Consider the following 22,052-nt stretch of genomic DNA (forward strand, 5'->3'; position numbering starts at 1 on the left):
AGGATTTGAAAGGTCTTTAATCGATCTTGGACCTCTATTGTACTAAAATACTTTTAATTGAAATATAGTAGCGGGTACATGGGGGGTGGTCTCTCACCCGGATGATGGGTAGTCACCCACTGAATGTTATAAATGTTTGTGCTGTGTATGACATGTGCGGTCTGATCCAACGGCCTGAAACATTTAAAGGAAAAAGCAAGCAAATTGGGACTAGCGATCCACACTCCAGACCAGTCGGTGGCGGTAATGCACCATCACGTTGTTTTCCAACCGCAATAACAGAAAAAGAAGAAGAACGCCTGGCGATTACTGATCCACAATGACGGATAAACAAAACGCCCAGAAAAGGTATAGAATCCTTAAATGGAAAATAACTAGTTCATAAATCGATCATATGTTAAAATTAGATATGCATCGTTGTTTGAGATAACGTTTTCCCCTTCTGGTCTGGGAGGCTAGCAGGTGAAGCTAGTTTACTCTCATCACAGTTACTCGTTTCTTTCCTGTGATTTCCAGCGTGAAAATAGCCACCGGAGCTGTCGTTTGTGTTGAAAGTGAAATCAAAGGGGATGTCACCATAGGTATGATTTAAGAAGTGTTTTTTTTTATATTTCTATATTCTTATAATTTGATCCCCTCACTCAGGTTCGCGGACAGTGGTTCATCCGAAAGCTCGGATCATCGCCGAAGCAGGACCTATTATTATAGGGGAAGGAAACCTTATCGAAGAACAAGCTGTCATCATTAACAGGTGTAGTGACATTCTGAGTAAACCCATCTTTCACGTAGAATTCTACTTCATCAAATACTTAACATGGTATTCATTTTTACGCAGTCATCCAGAGAACATCCCTGAGGATTCAGAAGTTGAGCCTAAGACAATGACCATCGGTGTCAACAATGTTTTTGAAGTTGGCTGTGGTATCCTTTGTTTTAGAAGCTTCAGCATAACTTTCAAATGAGAATTATTTCCTCTTAACCCACAATACAGTGTCCGAGGCTCTGAAAATTGGAGACAATAATGTGATAGAATCGAAAGGTAGGGCACTGTTTATTCTTTGAAGTGAACCTCTTAAAATGATCTTTATTGTGTCACACAGCTGACGTCGGCAGGAATGTGATCCTGACCAGCGGGTGCATCATTGGGGCCTTCTGTCAAGTGAATACTTGTGAAGTGATTCCTGAAAACACAGTCATCTATGGTTCCGGTTGCATGAGGCGGGTTCAGACTGAGAGACCACAGGTATGAAATGTTTTTTTTCCAATGACATTTAGAGTTAAATGTTCATGCAATATCTGTTGAAGTATGTATGCAAAAGCTAAGTCATTGTTTTTTTTTACTGTATTGAAATTCAATTGAACTTAATTGTTAAAGCCACTTTTAAACGGCACTCGGGTAATGAGCTCTGGGCAGCTTGCTCAGAAAAGATTGGCCTAGTAAAAAGAAAATAAGATTGAGACAAAGCAGGCATGCATAATTGGCTTGGTGTATAATTGTTTTATTTTCTGCATTAGCTGTAAGTCACTTGTGCATTCTGCAGTAAAGTAGTACGTGTCCAGAAGAGGTATGATGCAACTTCAGCCTATGATTGTATGTGAATGAAATTAGATTTTTTTTCTTAATAAAGTAATTTAAGAACCATCTCAACATCAAGCTTTGTCATCCTTTTAATGCAAATCGTAATTAAAAAAAAAACTGTACTTTTTAATTGACAAATGTTTTTCTTCTCCGACAGCCTCAAACTCTGCAGCTTGATTTTCTGATGAAGATATTGCCCAATTACCACCATCTAAAGAAAACTGTCAAAGCTACTCACACCACCACATAAGACCAGTCCTCGTCATTGAAGGCAATCAGCCACTACAATTAACAATTGTTTCTAAGGATTACTATATTAGTGTGTTTTTTCCCCCCCTATCTGATAATTTATGATTTTGCTTTTTTATAATTCATTAAACAATCTTGAAATGCCTATACTTACTGTATATTATTTTTACAATGTCATGAAAAGTTACGCAATTTGCGTGTTTAACCTTGACAGTCCAAAATACCAGATCTTTACCATGGGATGTTTGTATTGATTCCTGCACATGATCAACATTTTGTTTCCAAATGAAAATGGAACCTTGGACTTGAAGGTGCTGTTCATTATTTACAGCTCTCTAAAATGTAAATGGAGGCATTAGAAAACCCAGAGCTGCTCAAAAATTACAAAGGCAATTATCGCTTTAATAAGGAATAAAAGTCAAGCAACACAAGTTTCTTTTTTTTATATATGGTCTGAAAGCTGAATTGACACACAAGGTTAAGTATTAAAATAAAAATATATTTACAAGCCTCAGCCTTTGGGTTTTAATTTCATGAAAAACAGGAACTACAGTTATTCCAGCCCCTGCAGTTTCCGTTTCCAGGATCTTTACTGCTGAAGATAGGTAGCAGTAACCGTACATCACTTCTTGGTCGGAACACCATCTGAATAATCCTCCAGAATCTCCGCCAAATGATGATTGTGAGTCTTGAAGTGGTTTTTTCTCTGTCCACTTTGCTTCTTTCTTTTTTTAACTGGCATCTGTTCAAACAATGAAAAAGACATCATTTTTTTCCTGGTTTGTATGCATTACATCAAAAAAGCTTTGTTTGACTTATACAAATTGCGATTAGTCATGGGTATTGAATATAGCAAGAATAAGAAGAGGAAATAACCAACAAGGTTAATGTATGTAAAGGAGGAAATGAAGAGGATATATGTGACTAGGACGAATGAAAAACACTTCACTTGTTATGGCAGGTGACTTGCTGTGGAAAAGCTTATAGATGGATGGATAAATTATGGTAAAGTTTGAAAGACAAAGAAAATTCAAATTTAAAACAAGAGAATTCATCAGCACTGACCACTTTCTTTGGTCCCGACTCCTGCATGGATGTGATGCCTTGTTTTTTCAAATACTCCTCAATCTTCTCTTCATCCATAGAATCCACAGGGACACTTCTCCACAGCTTCTGAAATTCTGGAATATTAAAACATTTTTTTTAACTTAAAAGAGCAATACTTAACAATACAAATCCAAAAACACCTTTTTAAAAAGATCTAGAAATTAACTTTTTTGGGGTTAAACATAACTTACCCTCATCCACTACAAACTGGCAGTGCTTGTCATTGTAGAACAGGATCTTCTTCTTATCCGGTCTTGTCACAAATATGATTTGATCGCCCAATGCCTGTAAAATGAAGAACACTTGTATATTAACACAATACTAAGAGCTACATAGCAATAGTAAGAAATAGTAATAATTATTAATAATTTTACCTTGATGGCCTTGGCAGAGTTGGGCAGACCTTCCTCAACATCCTCCAGCAAAACTCCTCCCAGGCCCAACTGGTCATGTTTGTCCAGCAGTCTTAGTAAAGCTTTTTTGTCTTTCAGGTTGTACTTGGGTTTGAAGCCATACGTGCCATCTCGGGCGTCAATTTTTGGGTTGTTAACAAGAGCCTGATTAACAACACCGGCCAAACATTTAAAAGCCTGACCTAATTTTCCCTCAAAGAAATAGTGATGATCAACAATAATGTCAATGTATGTTCTCCCATTATATTAATCCTCCTTTGAACAGTACATTAAATATACAATTATATAAATTGACTGCATATTTTGAAATTGCCCATCCAAGTATTTTCATCTTTATGCGAAAGCATTTTGTAATTGGGTTCACTCACAACTATTGTAACATCACAAACAGTAATTTAACACACATTAAATGATGTGATAGCAGTTACGTGACAACAAATTTGATTACATGACATTATATATAGTTTGTCTAGATAGTTGTGTGACAACCACAATCAGTTTAAATGAGTATTCGCACGAGTAGTAGACATACCTCAGACATAAGCCACTGCTTCTGTTTCATGCCTATATCAAGAAGTTTGGTCTCATCCAGGATCTCCTCAAGGGTCAGGAAATGGGTGTCACCATTCTGATGCCTTGTCTAAAAAAACATGTACAAAACACAAGTTAAGGTAAAATAACAAGATGATTCAAAATAAAGAAAAATGTTGAAACATTTAACTTGGGTAATACCGTGTCTCCTACCTACAAAATACTGTGGGGGAAAAAACCTTATGGTTCACCTTGACTTTCACAAAAATAGAAAATAGACAGTTCCAAATATCCAAAATGATTCTCTATTAGGTATTTGCAGTCTCATAATCTTAAAATATCAACTAAAAAAAATGTGATTTGATGCATTTTAGTTGCTCACCTTCATGTAATTGACTATCTTTGCCAGGCAGCCAAACTTGTACCCGGAACTTGTCTTGATGTTAAAATTGCCATTACTTGACTCTGTCATGGGAAGGAGAACATTGTGTTAAATTTAAGCAGGAAAAAAAACATGTTGATAATGCCCAACAGGGATAATATAGTTAGGATAATTGGTATTGTTAAGCTCTTCAAGTTTCTTATTTGTTTTTAAACAATGCTATACTTAATGTCTTGTGGCTTCATCTCACAGTTATAAGTATAACATTGTCTTCCTTAAGAGGAGCATTTAAGACATTTGGTCTTAATCTCCATCTTAGCTAAATAATGCAGACCCACTACAGGAAACTTAGAACTGAACCCATGGCACAAACAGGAAGCAGATATTAAATCATGAATGACTCAGTGTGGGCGTTACCCAACGTTGCACTGAACACTAAGGGGGGGCAGATACTTCTTGACAGACAGTCGAACAAATGGTGCGGAGGCTAGACTACAAGGAACCAGCCGACGGTTTCAGAAAACCTGATGAAGGCGCTCGTTTAGTTTTAAGAGGAAGAGAGACAAGAGAACAGCAAAGAGAGACGGTCTAAAAAAGGATGAAGGTATAAAGGTGAAGAGAGGACAGGCTAGTTGCATGGTCATAAAAGCAAAACAAGATAAATTGGTAAGTTTACATCTTTTTATCTATCATGCCTGTCTTGCATCCGTTTGGACTATGTTACAAATATTTAGGTTTCTGAAGCCTGGCAATTTATCTTAAAATGAAGACCCAGGACCTAAATATTAATGTCTCTGTCAACTATTCTCTACTTTTAATTGACAAACAAGTGCGTTAGCAAGCATCATCAGATCGAATAAAGAGACATTTTCTGAAGTAATCATGTGAACATTGATTATTCTGTGTGCAAATGGAGGGATACACTTAGGTTGCAGCAGGTAATTGCATTTAGCAGTTTCATGGCAACCCCTTTGATGGAGTGCTTTTAGTGTCAACTACAAGAAAGACACCTTACAACTCTACATCACACAAAGGTAGTGTAGATTGATCTTTTCCATGTTTATTTTTAGCAACTAAAATGGTTAAGCATGAGGATCATTTGCCTGGACTGGCTACTAAACCGTCTCAGTTTTCATATACTTGTAATCTGGATAAAAAAACCATCTATGTCTAACAGACCAAAATTGCATGTGCTCACTTTGGAAATTATAAATGCGTCAATATTGAAGTTCTAGGTGGAATTATTATTAAGATGCAGGCCGTTCATGTCACTCATTAACTTAATATCCAAGCATTTTTTTTTTTATAAAACTAACCAGTAATTTCTCAATTTTTTTCTTAAAACAGCAATAATGGATAAGAACCTTCATGATTTCAATCAAAGTGTGTTCCCCCAAGCATTGGAGCCTATCCCCGTCTCTCAAATGTCTTTTCAAGTCCAGGGGGTGTACCCCTTTCACGATGGCTGGAATCTGGCTTGCTTCATCATCCTCCTGCTCTTCATCTTCACCATCATGTCACTGGCGGCCCTTGCTTTGCTGTACGAGTTATTGGACTGTGGCTGCTGTGCAAAGGGGACAACACAGCACCAGCTACAGGAGGATGGAATAGGAAGCTGCAGCAAATCCATAGCTGCCCTTTGCAAAGAACCAGATTCACTAACTGAGATCGTTTAGACAATTTCTTGCTATAGTATTTCAACAAATTTAAAGTTGATTCTTATGTACGAGAATCATGAAAACAAGATGCTAAATGTATATCATTGGTACACATTATCTTGTTTTGTCTTCCTTCTACTCAATCTACAAGGCACAGCATGGCCAAATTTTCTTGGGTGCAAACGTTCCTCTCCAGAACAATTTCTGAATTCCTTGGTTATATCCATAGCTTGTTTTTTTTTTTAAATTGCATTTTGTGCAACCTTGGATGCGTAAGGCAATGCAGTGATATGTAAGGCAATATATGTATATATTATTTTATAACTATGAAACTTTTTTTGTTTTCTTAACAAAGGGATATAGTAAATGTTTAATTTGGAATCTAAGCTTTAAAGTGTCGTAAAAATGTATTTGTTTTAGGTAAGAATTGGGAGACAAGTCCTTTGCTTGTACACAAGTTACATTAAAAGTAATCTGTGAAACAATGTATTTAAATGTCTATAAAGACACAAGTTATGTTTAAGATCCTAATGTTCTCTTCAGCACACATGCATGTTTATCAAAACACCAAGTGTTAAAACCTTCACCTAGCTTGTTAAATAAAATTCCATTTAAGATGTCTTATAACAGATACTTTGAAAAGTATAACCGAAATACATGTAATCATACTCCGATCCCCTTTTCCCATAAATAATCAACATAATAAACATGTTAATGTTATTCGGTTTGCGTCTCCTAATCAACTACGTATGTTAATAGCGATAATAATTCAACCCTTCAAAACATCATTGGGGGTCTCAATGGTTGACTCCTGATAGCCACGGAAAGAGGAAACTCCTGGATGTAAGTAAAAACCATTACAAGGTGAGCACCTGACCATTACCACCATTTTATTGAAAATGTGTGGTTAGCTTTATTAAAGTGATCACACAGAATTAAAACTTCACTCATTTTCTACTCCCCCTCATGTCAACCAAGGCTTGGGATTATTTTCAAAGTAATCTGTTCCTTCTTAGAGTTATTGGAAAAAAATATGTTTATTTTAATGAAGCAAATGATGCTCAGTGGCCGCGAGCCAGTGTCAACAGTAGACTGTATGGGCTTGCGATATTAACCCTACTTCCGGTTTATGTCACTTGTTATCCTTTGAACGATTCTTCTCGTCAAGGCTTCAATACAAGATGGACATTACAGGTTAGCACCACAGAGGTATTTGGATGTATTCAAGTATTTTAGTGGAGGAAGATGACAACCACTGGGCTCTTGCGCGACATTAAAATTAATATAAATGTTTTCCTGTAACTCTCAAAGGAACAGATTACTCTGAAAATATTCCCAACCCATAGTCGACATGAGGATGAGTAGAAAATGAGTACTTTGAAATTTTAATTTTTAACACTTTGTGTTTGATGCTTAATAATTATTCAAATACCCAGGCTTTATACTTTACAAAAATCACTGGAAAAAAAAATGTAGAAACTTAGGGTTGAGAATGACAGTGTGTCCAGGCACTCACTTGTCTGGGTCTGCACTATTTAGACACTGCGACCCTACTTTATACTAATGTGTTTACTATTTCCATTCACTTCGCGTCTTGTAGTTAAGGGTATACAAGCAAGGCCATGAAACGGCAACATATTTTTTGTGCCGACGGTGGGATGAGCCACACAAATATTGACAGTATTTACAATGTGTACATTGATAGAATCATCCCTTTTCTTAAGAGTTAACATTGACTGCCGCCAACTCACCAGTACTGTGTTTTGAACTAGAGGAGCTCTCCTTTTCAACTTTGGGCTTCTTCTTCTTGTGCGAGCCAGTGTCAGAAGACGCTTGTCTTTTTTCAACAACTGGGTTGGACAGAGCCCTTTTCTTGAAGAGCTCCCGTTCTCTCAGTAAAGCAGGATCCATCCTATTGAATAGTACAAAGAGAAATGTTGAAATTGATGTGATGAAAGTTAAAAGGAAGGTGACACAAACATGGTCAGTGGACGGCGATGTTCACGTGTAACAAGATAGTGAGAGTGTACAAAACCTTTTTTATTCCACGTGAATTAAGTCGTAAAAGGCATGTAAGACGTTTTTTTCGTTTGCTAGTAGTCTAAACTCTCGGTTATTTAGCTTATTCGCACGTTAAAAAGTCGATACATACATAACACACTTTGATTTAAAAAACAATTAGTCTGTTAGCTTCGTAATGTTGTCAACACTGAAAGCGAAAAACGCTGACCTGAAGTTGACGGAAATCACAGAAATAAAAGATGTTTTATCAGCTGAACAAAATGCCCCTGATACACAAATGTTGAAGACAGAAAATCGTCAGTCTCTGGCTAATTTCTCCGTGAGATCTTGGCGAACCAACTTCACACACACATCCCTTAGCCGCTTTGGTGTGTTGTATTTCCGGTACATGTGTTGAAGCTGTCGTGTATGACCATTACTGACACCTGGTGGTGAGAAGTGTAATGTCGCTTTGAATTTATCGAATTGAGGAGGCATTTTTACGTTATTTGACAAGGATGATCAATGCTCACCTCAAGTGGGCGGAAACGTAATATTGAAAGTATACTAAAACGTTGATTATTTCCACCTCTATATGGTGTAAATATGAAATATTATTATTTTCTCCCACAAGATCACCACCATCGTGTTAATTAAAACTAATAATCGATCAAGTAGGCAAAAGCCACGTTTCCTATATTAAACATTTTTTTATTCAGTCCAACTCACAGGCTGATTTTTCTTTACATTGTTCTCCATGTAGAACAAAAATGCATATGCTTCCCCACTTCTACATTACATTTAAATTATTTATTTTACAGTAAATCTATTTTTGATTTGAATCTATTGTGGGCCACTCAAAATATTTTGGTGGTCCTCAATTTGCCACTGGGCAAGATTTTGACACAATTTCTAGAATGAATATAGACAAATTATTTAATTATTAATTCATTAAGAATAAATTAGTTATTTTACTTCTTCATATCTTGTCTTCTCACCATATTAATTATCAAGGTGCAGGGGCCTATGACTCTCGTCTTATAAATAATCGACCTAACTTTCATATGCTACAGAACTATGTAGAGAAATGCCAAAGAGTTTATTAAAACTCATTGAAAAGTGTAATTTGAGGGATTCTGCATTTTTATAGAATGTCTCCTTAGATGTTCACGTTTTGTGTGTTTTTTAGGTTGAAGGAAATGTAATTAAAATGTAAATATTAATTCATTTACATTTATGAGTATTATTCTAAATTGAAATTTGTCAGAATCCTTATGTTTAGTAGGTAAGTACAAAAACATTTCATATGTATTTATTATTGAGATATAGCCATAATATAACAATATATTAAATATTAACACAAAAAGATACAATGGAGCCAGTAAAAAAACATTTGTGGTGTGTGTAGTTGTCCTTTATTTATTTATTTTATTCCATGCAATAATTTGTTCTTCGTGCATTTAAATATGATTCTTCTCCAATCTACTGAAATTGTTAAAGTTAAGTTAAGAAGCAAAGCAAAACTAAGGAAACCTTGCATGCACTGAAGGAACCCACATTCTGCTGAATCACACATTCTGATGAGGCACACATGATAAGACCAAAGCTTTACTTTGAAGCTAAAAAAGCATCCTCAAGAAAATACATTATTGTTAATTATTAATTATTCAATTAACCTTCAACCTGCTCTGTATATGGACTAAAAGATTTACAACAAATTGGGTTTCTGTATGCTTCTTCACATGAAACAAATAGATCAGTGGCATTATACAACGGCATACAACATCTGTTAACATGGTAAATCCTGTTAGAGAGGGTAAAATCCATTCAAAAATCATATTTTCCTTCTCACCTGCGCATTTGAAACTCCCCTGCTTGCTTGAATCCAGTTTTGTTAGCCACTGAAAAAACATGAAGACCAGAACACAATCAAGAATCACTGACGTTAGGTGCTGATGATAGGCTTGACTGTTTATTGATTGATTTTCCATTGTCAATTACCTGAACTTGCATCTGGTTGTCTCATTTTCTTCTCAACCCTTTCCCATGGAGGGCATTTATAGACCGACTGCTCTTTCTGCATGCTGAGATGCATCTATCCTTATTTAATGTCTGATGCAAGAGCAGAAAAAGAAGCTGGTTCAATTGCAGAAGAAAAAACATGAAAAAACAAATCACATCCACATCAAAGACACACACAAACAGAGCTGGAGAAAAAGTATATGCCTTTACTTGCATTGACAAAACTGATAGCATACATCACACAGCACAAGTTGTTCAATGGCCCAAAGAGAAACATACACACATAGAAAAAAACACACACAAATCCTAAACTGTTATTTGTGCACTTGCTTCCTAATTCGTAATATTTGAAACAATGAAGACAATCATGTTAAACAATCAATTTGTGATGACTGTAATATTTATTATAAGGTTCGTTAAACAATTTACTCATATAAAGAATAACAGGGAATGTTTCTGAAAAATACATTTTATTTTAATTACTTAAATTGTTTTTCCCAATTTACCTTCAGTTACTAGATATCAGATACACCAACTTTCTCTGTGCATCCACAAAGTTGTCCTCTGGTCCAGTCTTAGTTTAGTGGCAGTGTAATTGACTAACATACATTGGCAGAATTGTCATCGGTGTACTTTAAAGCATACATCAAAAGCCGTATATTTAAATTCCTGTATCTACTACAACACGCAGATTCCTTCGACTATAGTGTAACTAAAGTACTAGTACTATTACTTATATGCACTTGGTTTGGATTGTTACATAATGTCTTTGTGACATGATTAATGTTCATCAGGCTGATTGGATAAAGGTCCTAGTCCTGAGGTTGACTTTGAGTAAAACAGAGCAGTATAGTTTGAATCAATTTATATAGCTTAAGTTGTCATTGCGTCTTTGTTATGTTTAAATCAATGTCACTCGCTTGTTTACTTTTAACGCAGACTTGGATCATCTAATATTTATTTTATCTACAAGACAACAAAGATGTTGGACCCATGTTTTTTTCAATTTTCAGCGATAGTTTGGGCTGCCGGTGGGCAATACAGACTTACAGACTCCGAAGATTTTCTATGGTTTCGAGATCTGGAGATCTGTCAGAATGTGCATTGGAGTTAGCAAAATTCACTTAGAGGGATTAGCACCATGAAGTACAACCTTGGATTATCTATAAAAAAATAATGTATATGATATATAGGGCCTACACACAGCTATTTTCACACACCAATAGGTCTTGAAATAATAATAATATTATATAATATTATTATTTTTATTAATTCATTACCAATTACATTCCTAGGCGAGCTGAGAGACATGGCCTCTCCAGCTTGTCATGTGCCTTCCCTGTGGTCTCCTGTCAGTGGTAAAGGCCCTGGGATTCAGAAGGGATCCCTAATCAGATGCCTGAGTCCCCTCGACCAACTCTTTTAAACGTGGAGGAGTAGTTGAGAGTAGGGATGTAGATCGACTGGTATACAGAGAGCTTTGCTGTTTGGTTTAACCCGACTGGTGCAGCTTCAGCATAACTGCAGATTCTGTCTCAATCTGCATGTTGTTCTCATGCTCTTGAACTTGATCTCTTATGACAGGATCCAAACCCAGATTCATGAACCATGATTCCTCTATGACTGTCAAATAGTTTTTGGTAAGCAGGCATGTTTAGTTCCTTTAGGTCAGCTCTTAATTCTTCCATGTTTACAAAATAGAGATTTCTAAAATAAATTGTAATAAAAGATGCATTAGGCTAGATTCAATATTGAGCGAATAAATCATTTAGTATGTGCTAACCCAGTTAAGGTCCAACTACATAACAAATTAATCACACTGCTGTGCAACAACTAAAGGGGAATATAGGCATTTAATGTGAGAGAAAAATTAAAACAATAATATTATTACATTTTAGTTTGATAAAGTCAATTTGGTAGGCTACACATGCCGGTTCCAGATGATCATATATAGATATATATATATAATTTATATTTAAGTTCAGTTTTACTTAAAGTGTCAAACCATAGCAGAGTTATCTCAAGCCACATGACAGTTTAAATTACACTTTACATTCAATACGGAAAGTATTCACACCACTTGACTTTTAACACATTTATTTGAGGCACCTTTGGCAGACATTACAGCCTTAAGTGTGTTTGGAAATGATGCCACAAGCTTGGCACACTTAGATTTTAGGTATTTTACCTATTCCAGAGATTAATACTGTTTAATTCACTACTCTGACTCGGCCACTCTAGGAATTTCACACACTTGGGCTTTGTTATTTTTGCTTGGAGTCATTTTCCTGTTGAAAGATGTTTCTGTACACTGCTCCATTCATCCTTCCCTCTATCCTCCCAGTTCCTGCTGCTAAAAAACAGCCTGATGCTGCGGCCATGCTACATCGAAGAGAAGATATTAGTGAGTAAGTAAGTAAGTAATTTGTATTTATATAGCGCTTTTCCAGACCAGGGTCACAAAGCGCTTAAACAATCAAAACAAGAGTCTACAACAAAATATATACTTTAAAGGTTAAGATAATACTGAGAACAACACAGGAGTTCCTGAATATTAGCCAGGTGATGAGCGTTCCCTGGTTGCCTCCAGTCAGACGCTTGTTTTGAACATCTTCCATTTCTGAATGATAGACGTTACTGTGCTCTTAAGAACCTTGAGAATGAATCAGTAATTTGATGATGATGATGATGAAGTCAGTATTGATAATAGTGGCAGCAGCAGGTGCATGTATTTAATATCTATATACATATATTGAGACTAAAAAATGTCTCCAGTTTTTTAAACTTTATAACAATTTGTGAGTGGTTGAGGCTTTACAGGTCCAAACCACAAAATGTGAGAATTGTTTTACTTAAGCAAGTAAATGATGATTGTGTCTAAATTACAGTGTATTGATCCAAATGTTGACAAGCAGATACAGAAAAAGAGCCAAATGGTTTCTTAAAACTTAATTAGCCAAAATTGCCTTTTGTGTGTTACTTAAAGGGATCGTGGGCTTTAAAAAGATCATCCAATCAGAAGTTCTGAGTTCAGCTCCATGACATCCTCCTAGAGAAAAAGCCTCAGCGTTGACCAATGAACATCTAATTCCATTGTAGTGGAATTTGGGGAAAATACATGTAAGTAGAACTGAACTAAGTAAGTAAAGGTTATTTGTGAATCGCCTTTCTAGACCAGGGTCACAAAGAGCTTTAACAACCAAAAACAAAACACAGCTAAATTATATACTTTATAAGGCCAAGATACATAAGACAAACAAAGGAGTCCCAGAAAATCAAGGAAAAGCCTGCACAGATAAAAATGTCTCAAGTTGTTTCTTGAAGGAGTCGGTAGACTCCATCAAACACAGAGGGAGAGGAAGATCGTTTCAAACAGCCTGGAAGGATTTCTCTCCTCTGGTCCTGAAGCGTGTGCAAGGAACCATCAGCAGGTTCTGATCCACAGACCTCAGAGCCCGAGCTGGGGTGTAAGGCTGGATCAGATCAGTGATGTAAGTTGGAGCCTGACCATGAATAGCTCTGAAAGTAAGAACCAGAATTTTGATCCTGAAAGAAACATGCAGCCAGTGAAGATTTTTAAGGAACTGAGAAATATGAGTTCTTCTGCTAGAGCGGGTCAGAATTGCTCCTTCTTGCTTAGGCATGAAAACAAACTGTTACAATAGTCTAAACGAGAAGATCGGAAATGCATGGATTATAAGCTCCAGATCATGTTATGACATAATTTCCAAAATGTAGAGATTTTTCTCAGTTGAAGGAAACCGTTCTGGTCAGTTTTCTACAGTATTGAACAAGAGACATGTCTCTCAGTTTGACAGACTGGCCTAAGTCACTCAAGTACTGACTCAACTGCAACTTTATCATCAGGAGCAATAACCAGAGTTTCAGTTTTGTCCACATTTAGCTGCAAAGTGTTTTCACTGAACCACTGTTTGATTTCTATCAAAAAATTGACTAAGCTGTTCAGCCTCCGGGGCTCAGTTGGATCAAATGAGCAGTAGAGCTGGATGTCATCAGCAAGAATGTGGTAAGAAACATCGGGAAATCTCTGAATGATTTTACCCAGGGAAATCAAGTACAACAAAAATAATAAAGGACCTAGAACAGAACCTTGACGGACTCCACACAACAGATACGCTGATTAAGACCTTATTTGATTGGCAGATACACTGATCGGATCTGGTGATCAACTGTGTCAAAGCCTGATCAATTTTCTCTTTGATCAATAATATTGTCAGAGAAAATCTTGCTGTCAGCTTCACAGAAGACAGGCGTGATTTGAGGAGCAGGACACACGAGAGAAGTGAACGTGTCAAACAACACTTTGGGGCTTTTCTCATTTATTGTCACCAGTTTCCTAATGTAATCAGAACTGGCAGTTTCCATCATCTCATTTAATGAGGACATCCGATCCCTGAGGTGAAGTCTGTGCACCTCAAGTTTAGTGGACTTCCAGAGATCAGTCTTTCGACAAAGTCTCTTCAGACTCAGGAGATCTTCATCTTAATTTTTCTGAATTGTGACGTTCAATTTAACAGGTGCCACTTGATTCAGTATTTCAACACAAAGATTAGTGAAACGGTGAATCAAATTGTCCACGTTAAGGCAGTCATCGAAGGAAAGAGGGTCAAACATAGCAGAAAAACGGTCAGCAGTATCAGCTGAGATTACACGTCTCTGAGACCTAACTTTCAAGGGCTTTGACTCACGGATGAAGTCCAAACAAAAGAAGAGAATGATCACTCAGATGGACATCATGTACATAAATACATTAGAAATTTCCAGGCCGAGAGTAAAAACTAAGTATAAAATGGGGCTTTTTTGGTGAGTGGGTTTAGAGACATGTTGCTAAAAATTAAAGGCTTCAGTTAAAGTTAAAAGTTATTTAGCAAAGCAAGATGTCAGCAACATGAAGATTTAAGTCTCCAAGACTCTCCAAACTCTTCCTCTCTCTGCCATGTTTCTGAAAGACACAATAAATCCAACTTGTCTCTTGTGAAGAGATCAAAAAGGGATTTATTTGCAATGGAACGAGGATACAACAGGCCGATGCAGCACTGCAGTCACAGTGGAGCAGCGGGACCTTTTGAAGGCTACTCCAGCGGTCACATGGGTTACAGCTCAGGAGTAAAGTATAAAAGGAAATTAATACATCTGACCACCAGTCCTGCACTTTGTATGCTCCAGGATCTCCGTTGACTTGCTGTCACACACATAACGGGGAGGAATGTAGCGCAGACATCGAGTATGTCCGATGACGTCAGAGTCCAGCGGGCTGACTATTGTTTCATGAAGCAAATCACTTTTTTTTGCAACCCACCAGATGAAAATCTATACTCTTCTGTACACTTACTAAATTTAACAAGGTTAAGTGTCAACCCCCTGTAATCAGTAAAGGAAGTTAGTGAAAGATTATAACAATGTATCGACAATGTGTGTTTGTCACACTTTACTACTCAACAGCAGAAAAGTGTGTCAAAATGTTGTTTTTTTCCTCATTTTCCTGAATTTATTTACTAGACCACTTGTGCTCTTGGTATGACTATCAACTTTGATGGCGGGAAAGTGCAGTAGCTAGATGTGTCCATGTGAGGGCAGCTTATCTTCACCGGTCACAAAGCACCCTCAGATAGTCGGACATGCATTTATCTCATTCTCTGGAATGTAGCTCATCTGCTAGAATGGAATACAAAAGCTGTGTGTCTGCGGAAGCATCCGCCTTTCTTGGTCATGGATGTCAGGAGAATACACAGCTGACAATTCACTCAATTATTCATTTCCCACTGCTTAGCCATTGCTAGATCCCAGTACTATAGAATACTATAAAACTTAAGACATTCTTATTTGTGCAGGCTTTTCCCGTTTTTTGGGGGGACTCAAAATGTCTTATGTGTCTTGGACTTTTAAAGCATGTATTTTAGCTGTATATTGTTTTGGTTTGTTAAATTGCTTTGTGACCCTGGTCTAGAAAGGCACTTTCACTCACTCACTCACTCACTCACTCACTCACTCACTCACTCACTCACTCACTCAGCCAGTTTTAAGTTTGGAATATCTGAATGTGATCCCTCTTAGTTATGATGTTGAGTTTGTTTAAAATACATTATAATTACAGTGAAGAGGACAACCGGGGATCAAACACTGTGTACATACATGGTTTATAAATTTGGTGATTAGTTTGCATGTGTTGTTGGTATTATTGTATAAAAGCATGTCTACAACCGGTGTGTGCGGTGTTTTAGATAGTGCTGATTTATGACCTGGACAATAGTACTGATGGTGTCCTAACATGACAGGTCCGCTACAGGGGAGTTGGCCCTTTTGTGACATTTTAAAAAGGGCAATGGGAGCATCACTCACTCACAAATACGCTCTGTCACACATCTTTGACCTCCACACCCTCAGGTGGCAGCAGAGACCCCATACTGGAGATCAGAGATGGGATTAACATCAGGACCCAGGATTAATTTCTCATGCAGGGTTGGGATGGTGAAACACCGTTTGGTGAAACACTTCACACCACATCTCATGACTTAACACATGGCAGAGATCATATATTGATACAGATAAAAAAAAAAAGTTTAAATGACAAAAATGAAAACACAATTTAAATCAAGATTAGAAAAAATACAAAAGTGTCAATTATATAGTATTATATTGACCGCATTAGAGCTGGATAAATAGTCACTTTCACCAACACTAGTTCAGATGCGAGTATAGATGTTCATTTCTGTTGACAATAGACCTATGGGGTATGTATCGTTTATGTTCAGTGAAACTACAAAAATGGGAAATCATTCTCGGACATCTGACTGCTAGCAAAACTTCAGATGTTCCCCATTTATTTGTCCTTTTGTTAAAGAGATCTACTGGTTACAGTTTTCTGGAGTCTGTTGGAACCGAATAGGGAACACAACAGAAGCAGCTTTAGAATTTACATTTTATCACTGAAATATCTTTCTTAGACGTGTGACTCATGTGGGAGTTAATCATAACCAGATTTCTGACAAATACTTTCACCTACAGTCTGTCAACTGACTCTTTTTTGGCCCCTTGCAGCAAATGAATCAATTATTAGAAGCACTCTTTATCTGCTGGACAACTGTTGACTACCATTACCAGAGCAAAAATTTAATTGTACCAGCATTTGTGTATTTTCTAACAGCAGCTCAAGTGGGAGTAAAGACACTACATGGAGTTGATAAACACCAGGCACTGTTGCCACGTGTTGCTTTTAATGTTCGAGCTATTTTTAATTTATTTACTTTTTGAGATTGTAACTTCAATCTTTGTCAAATAAATACAACAAAGAATTCCCAAAAAGCTTAATTCGTACTACCGATGAGCATACAGTAATTAAAATGTATAATCCCATCTATGCGTATTATCCCAAAACAACATTACCAGTTATGACTCAGTTGAGGTCTCTTGGGGCCCCCTTGGAAGAGCTGGGTGATGTAGTTGGGAAGAGAAAAGTTTGGGCCTCCCTGCTGAAGAAAAACTAAAGAAAAGGAACAAGAAGACGATGGTTACCGGTTAACATTAGATTGAAAAATAGCACACATTAAAAAAAAAGCAATTTCATTAACTTGTACCCAGGGGAAAGGAGTAAACCAATATTTAAATATTGCAATTATGTTAGAAATATTACCCTAAATACTTTGACAATGTCTTGCTATTATGATGCTCTCAAACACTGCTGTAAGAGGGATCAATAGGTTTTATCTATCTATCTAAACATCTATTGTACCCATTAGTGATCGGAGTCAGCAGTTAATACCTCATAGAACCAGATGTGTCAGTCGGTTTATTACCTTTTAAAAAGTCACCAAGATTATTTAGTTAAATACCACAATATTGTAGAAGGAAAATCAATCAATTAATTTCCATGCATCGATCTTGTGATTAAATCAATTCTAAATTTAGCCTTCCTTCTGATTGTACGGATAAAACAATAAAATGTATCTTGAAATAGATTAGCTGTTTCTTGTTTGCTCTCATATACTGTATGTTAGTCGATATATGTTCGTCTCTTATGCTTATTCTGAGACTCATTACTCAAAACAAATAATGAATGCCAAGGGCGCACTTCGATTCAAAACTGGACGTTAGTGTCCCACCTCAGGATCTGAGGCTCCTGAATGGTTCTCAAGGGGTCAGCAGTTTTATAATATATTCAGGAGCCAGACTGAGACAGGCTTTTAGGATTTAAATGTTAATAATAAGATCTTAAATTATATTCTCAAGTGGACAGGAAGCCAGGGCAGTGAAGCTAAATCTGGATTTATTTGCTGTCAACCATTTAGAGTCCTCGTTGATGAGTTCTGGAAAAGATTATGTCGTGCAGGAGGGAGTCGACACGGAAAGATGATGTCAATGCCATTGAGGAGAGAGTTACAGAAGTCCACAGAGAAGACCATGAATGCATGAATACTACTTTTTCCAAGCCAGCAGGTGAGAGCATGATTCTGATTTTAGGTATCGTTTTAACTGGAGAAAACAAAATGAGACTCTACATTAAACGGGATGGAGCTATGTGAAATCAGAATTACAATCAACCTCGCCAGCAGCAAAAAAGATATCATGTTTTATTTTCATTTGAGGCGTGTCAAACACTTTCTTCAATTCTTTTAGCAATCTAAGTTGGGACCAAATAAAAATTCAATTTATTTACCTAACAGGAATCTTCATTTTCTGACAGCCAATATATCTTAATGATCTTTGTGTTCTTTATCTTCTTGACATCCAGAATCTCTGAAGGTCAAATATCAACATGCACATTAATCAACTTTGAACACCAGCTGGCCACATACACTGGCTTGGTGGGCAGCATTTGGCCCTGGGCCGTGAGTTTGACACAGGTGATCTAGAGTGTCCATCAGTCTGCGGTTGTGTGTGCGATTGGGCCATTTGGCGTTTAAAGCTCGTAAGGTTCTTCTTTGCTGAACAAGCGCTATATTATTAGGAACCATTTACTTTAATGGTTTTACAAATTGATACATTTTGACTGTAAAAATGTGCAAAATTCATCATACACAAAGATAAATGAACAAATGTCTTACCTGCATTATTTACATTAGAAAATTTGCTTAAGCCCCGTCAACTGAAAACACTTAGTCTGGAGATTAAATCTTGTTTACCATAACCACACCCACTCTGCTGGGATTGGTCGAGTGTTAACGCTTGTCCCTGCGCTTCATCGATCCCAGAAGTCTCCACCTCCAAGGGAGTATAAACAAAGCGAGCTTGATTACAGCTGGTTGGAGGAGGAATGAAGACCATTGTAACATTATCACAGACTTTGCAGCGGAGAATTTTATAAAGTAATATCTTCAAAACATCGTAACGATGAGAGACTTACTGCATCTTGGAGAGGAAGACTTATTTGTTTTGCTTACTTATGATGGTTGATGCTCTCTCTCATGTTTCATGCTTTGACAATAACAATAAAAATCCAATGAATCTCCAAAATAAATGTTCATGACTGGAAAACCAAAACATTAAAAAAAAAAGTATGCCTTAAGTTGGTTGCATCTAAACTTCAGTTGCAAAGTTTTGTTTTAATTTAACTTTTTTTAAAGTGCCAACAACAGTGTTATCTCAAGACATTTAACAGTAAAAAAAAAAGAAAAGGAAAGGGTCCCAGCATATCACAATGAGCCACAATGATGATGTAAAAACTTCCTTTTTAACAAACAGAAACCTCGAGCAGAACCGGACTCACTGTGAACAGTCTTCTGCTGTGCCTAGATGGCAAGATAAATATGTTTACATTATTCATTTATTGTACATTTTTATAACTTGTAATTGTCCTAAATCTAATATCGAAGAACTTTTCTTCTCCAAAATATTAAACTTACAATTACATTACAAAAGCGAACAAACAACAAACCCTATAGTCATATTTAGGGACTAGTAATGAATAATATGAATAAATCTAAAATAAAACTGTTAAAGGTAAATACAGTTAAAGGGCTGGATATGGTCCTCGGGCTACACTTTGCCCAGGTCTGACCCACAACCATGTCCCAGCAACTGCTTTGCATGGAATACGTGGAATTCTAAATATTATTATTCTTGTGACCTCAATGTCAAATTGTCAACGTCTTTCTTCGTACCTTAAATTAATTTTTTTCTCCAGTTATCACAACAGCTTGTATTTCGCATACTCTTCATATCACATTTCCTCACGCACACAAAGAAATCTATTTAGATGCACATCTTTGATCGCTGTGTTCATGAGAGCTTTATTGAGAAGCAGAGAGGTGGCAAGAAAAAACTGGTATAATTGCCTCAGGTGGTAGGTTATTGTAAAATGGATGAAGTGCTGGCTTGAAAAGGCTTGAGATGGTGTCAAAAACAATAAGGCTCTTTTATTACACTGATGGTCAGAGGCAGGGCATGTTGAGGAGTGATTTCTTCACGCTGCAAGAGCAACGACCAATAATTGTATAAAAAATATACATTTTCACTCCTACTTTCCGTTTGTACCTCTTGACAGTTGCATTTTTACAGAACTAGCGATGCTACTGGCTTTTTATTGCGTTGTTGCAGGAACTGTTGGGATAAAATGTATATTTTAAGTATAATATAATAATATATAAGAAAGAAATGTAAAAATTGTAAACACCGTCAACTTGTATACAAATGGGGCTCATGTATGTGCATATTGTTTTTTTTTTTTGTTGCAGCCAACCTTTAATTCTATTTACGGAGGAGCAACACATTAATGTAGTTTAGTGTGAGATTTAAAGCATTTTTTTTATTCTTTATGTCAGTGAGCTCTACAAATGAATCTCATTACTCCTTAGATCTCCAACTTTGTGTAAAAGTGTCAAAAGATGTAAAAAGTCGGAAAACCTTGAGGAAGTTATATAGATTTATTTTGCTGCTGCACCTACAGTTGAGATCTTTAATCACACAAATGTATTTTGCCAATGAGTTCAGGATCATTTGAATTATTGGTTTTGACACATTAAAAACAGGAGTTAAAGAGTTGACCCAGTGGTAAAATTGTGCAAAATACAGTTGTCTGTTACTGTAAAACTTTTCCATTCAATCCAATTTTATTTAAAGTGTCTTATCATAACAAACATTTTAAATAAGACTATATTGGAGAAAAGAAAAACAGATCAACTTAACAATGAGTAAATCACAGTGTGACAGTGGTGAGGAAAAACTCCTTTTGGAAGGCAGAAACCTTGAGCAGAACCAGACTCAATGTTGATGACCTCCTGCTTTGACCAGCTAGGAGGAAGGATGGAGGGGTAGACAGATGGATGGAGAAAGCAGTGAGGGGGATACAGTGAGAGTATAGAGAGAATATATTTAGATGACATTGTAGATATCATCCAACCCTTTGGCAAAAAAATTCCCAATCGAATGAGGTAATCTCTACAGCAGTTACCTTTCTTGACTACCTATATCCACAAAAACCTGAGTCTGAACAGCATTCTATCGAAAGCCAAGGTGTACTCCTTCTGCTATACTCATTTTCCTTGCTCTTTTGCATGCCTGCCAGAACTATCTCTCTATTTTTGGCCTTAAAATATTTCCTCTAAAACAATACAGTGTTTGTGTTTGTATGGTTCTGTTATGTAATTTATTTAATCAGACCTTGACACAACAATAGGCAGCTCGTATCCTATAAAGCGGCACCTGAGAGCCACACATTATGTTGTTATTTGATAAGTCATCTACAGCAGAAGGAGGCTTCGGGTGGGCGGCCATATGCATTGTTTGTGTGAAGAGGGAAAAAAATGTGATCTCTATGGAGCACAGTAAAACTTTTATAAAGAAATTGTATAAGCTTATTGTTTGAAATATGTAGGAGCTATAGACCATATGCTGTTGTTGCTTTTCAGTGATGTTGTCTTTAACACCAAGATGTCACCAACAAGATGAGGACAGAACATATGTTTACACACCAGTAAAACCTTTTTCCGTCCTTGGCTTGGTGCCCATTCTTTAACTACTTGAGAGCTGAAATTATGACTTTGTTTTCTCGGATGTTGTTTGATAGACAGCCACATCCTGCAATTGTTTCCTCTGTGTGATTCAGTAGTTATAGAGGGAACATGTACTGAGGTCATCTCCCCTACAGCTGGTGC

The 22,052-nt window shown here is 36.7% G+C and overlaps 3 protein-coding genes across 4 annotated transcripts; 2 read left to right on the top strand and 1 right to left on the bottom strand.

Annotated features, from left to right (window-relative positions):
• Window positions 1–180: 180 nt before the first annotated feature.
• LOC148088663 (dynactin subunit 6-like) lies at window positions 181–2,338 on the top strand. The gene is made up of 7 exons (XM_087798382.1): window positions 181–348; window positions 517–581; window positions 646–751; window positions 836–921; window positions 992–1,039; window positions 1,101–1,243; window positions 1,737–2,338. Exons 1-7 carry the CDS (start codon window positions 320–322, stop codon window positions 1,827–1,829), a joined length of 570 nt encoding a protein of 189 aa, XP_087654508.1. The 5' UTR covers window positions 181–319; the 3' UTR covers window positions 1,830–2,338.
• gtf2e2 (general transcription factor IIE, polypeptide 2, beta) lies at window positions 2,256–10,030 on the bottom strand. 2 transcript variants are annotated; one of them, XM_087798381.1, is made up of 9 exons: window positions 9,922–10,030; window positions 9,773–9,821; window positions 7,671–7,831; window positions 4,262–4,344; window positions 3,881–3,988; window positions 3,310–3,492; window positions 3,127–3,220; window positions 2,894–3,009; window positions 2,256–2,570 (listed from the first exon to the last, which is right to left on the bottom strand). In XM_087798381.1, exons 1-9 carry the CDS (start codon window positions 10,013–10,015, stop codon window positions 2,451–2,453), a joined length of 1,008 nt encoding a protein of 335 aa, XP_087654507.1. In that variant the 5' UTR covers window positions 10,016–10,030; the 3' UTR covers window positions 2,256–2,450. The 2 variants fall into 2 exon arrangements, with proteins under 2 accessions (XP_087654507.1, XP_087654506.1); XM_087798380.1 differs by lacking the exons at window positions 9,773–9,821; window positions 9,922–10,030 and adding an exon at window positions 8,150–8,301.
• On the top strand, window positions 4,716–6,568 carry smim18 (small integral membrane protein 18). Its single transcript, XM_087798383.1, has 2 exons — window positions 4,716–4,927; window positions 5,609–6,568. Exon 2 carries the CDS (start codon window positions 5,614–5,616, stop codon window positions 5,935–5,937), a length of 324 nt encoding a protein of 107 aa, XP_087654509.1. The 5' UTR covers window positions 4,716–4,927; window positions 5,609–5,613; the 3' UTR covers window positions 5,938–6,568.
• Window positions 10,031–22,052: the final 12,022 nt, after the last annotated feature.

This window comes from Callionymus lyra, chromosome 1 (genome assembly GCF_982586985.1).
Source record: "Callionymus lyra chromosome 1, fCalLyr1.hap1.1, whole genome shotgun sequence".
Lineage (NCBI taxonomy): Eukaryota > Metazoa > Chordata > Actinopteri > Syngnathiformes > Callionymidae > Callionymus > Callionymus lyra.

Bases quoted from the DNA above. Each gene is read 5' to 3' on its own strand.
- LOC148088663 (XM_087798382.1), top strand. From the start codon at position 320: ATGACGGATAAACAAAACGCCCAGAAAAG. The intron at 582-645 runs GTATGATTTAAG...CCCCTCACTCAG, and splicing joins CAAAGGGGATGTCACCATAG to GTTCGCGGACAGTGGTTCAT. The intron at 922-991 runs GTATCCTTTGTT...CCCACAATACAG, and splicing joins TGTTTTTGAAGTTGGCTGTG to TGTCCGAGGCTCTGAAAATT.
- smim18 (XM_087798383.1), top strand. From the start codon at position 5,614: ATGGATAAGAACCTTCATGATTTCAATCAAAGTGTGTTCCCCCAAGCA.
- gtf2e2 (XM_087798381.1), bottom strand. From the start codon at position 10,015: ATGCATCTCAGCATGCAGAAAGAGCAGTCGGTCTATAAATGCCCTCCA. The intron at 3,221-3,309 runs GTAAAATTATTA...TTCATTTTACAG, and splicing joins ACTCTGCCAAGGCCATCAAG to GCATTGGGCGATCAAATCAT. The intron at 2,571-2,893 runs GTCAGTGCTGAT...TTGTTTGAACAG, and splicing joins AGTCGGGACCAAAGAAAGTG to ATGCCAGTTAAAAAAAGAAA.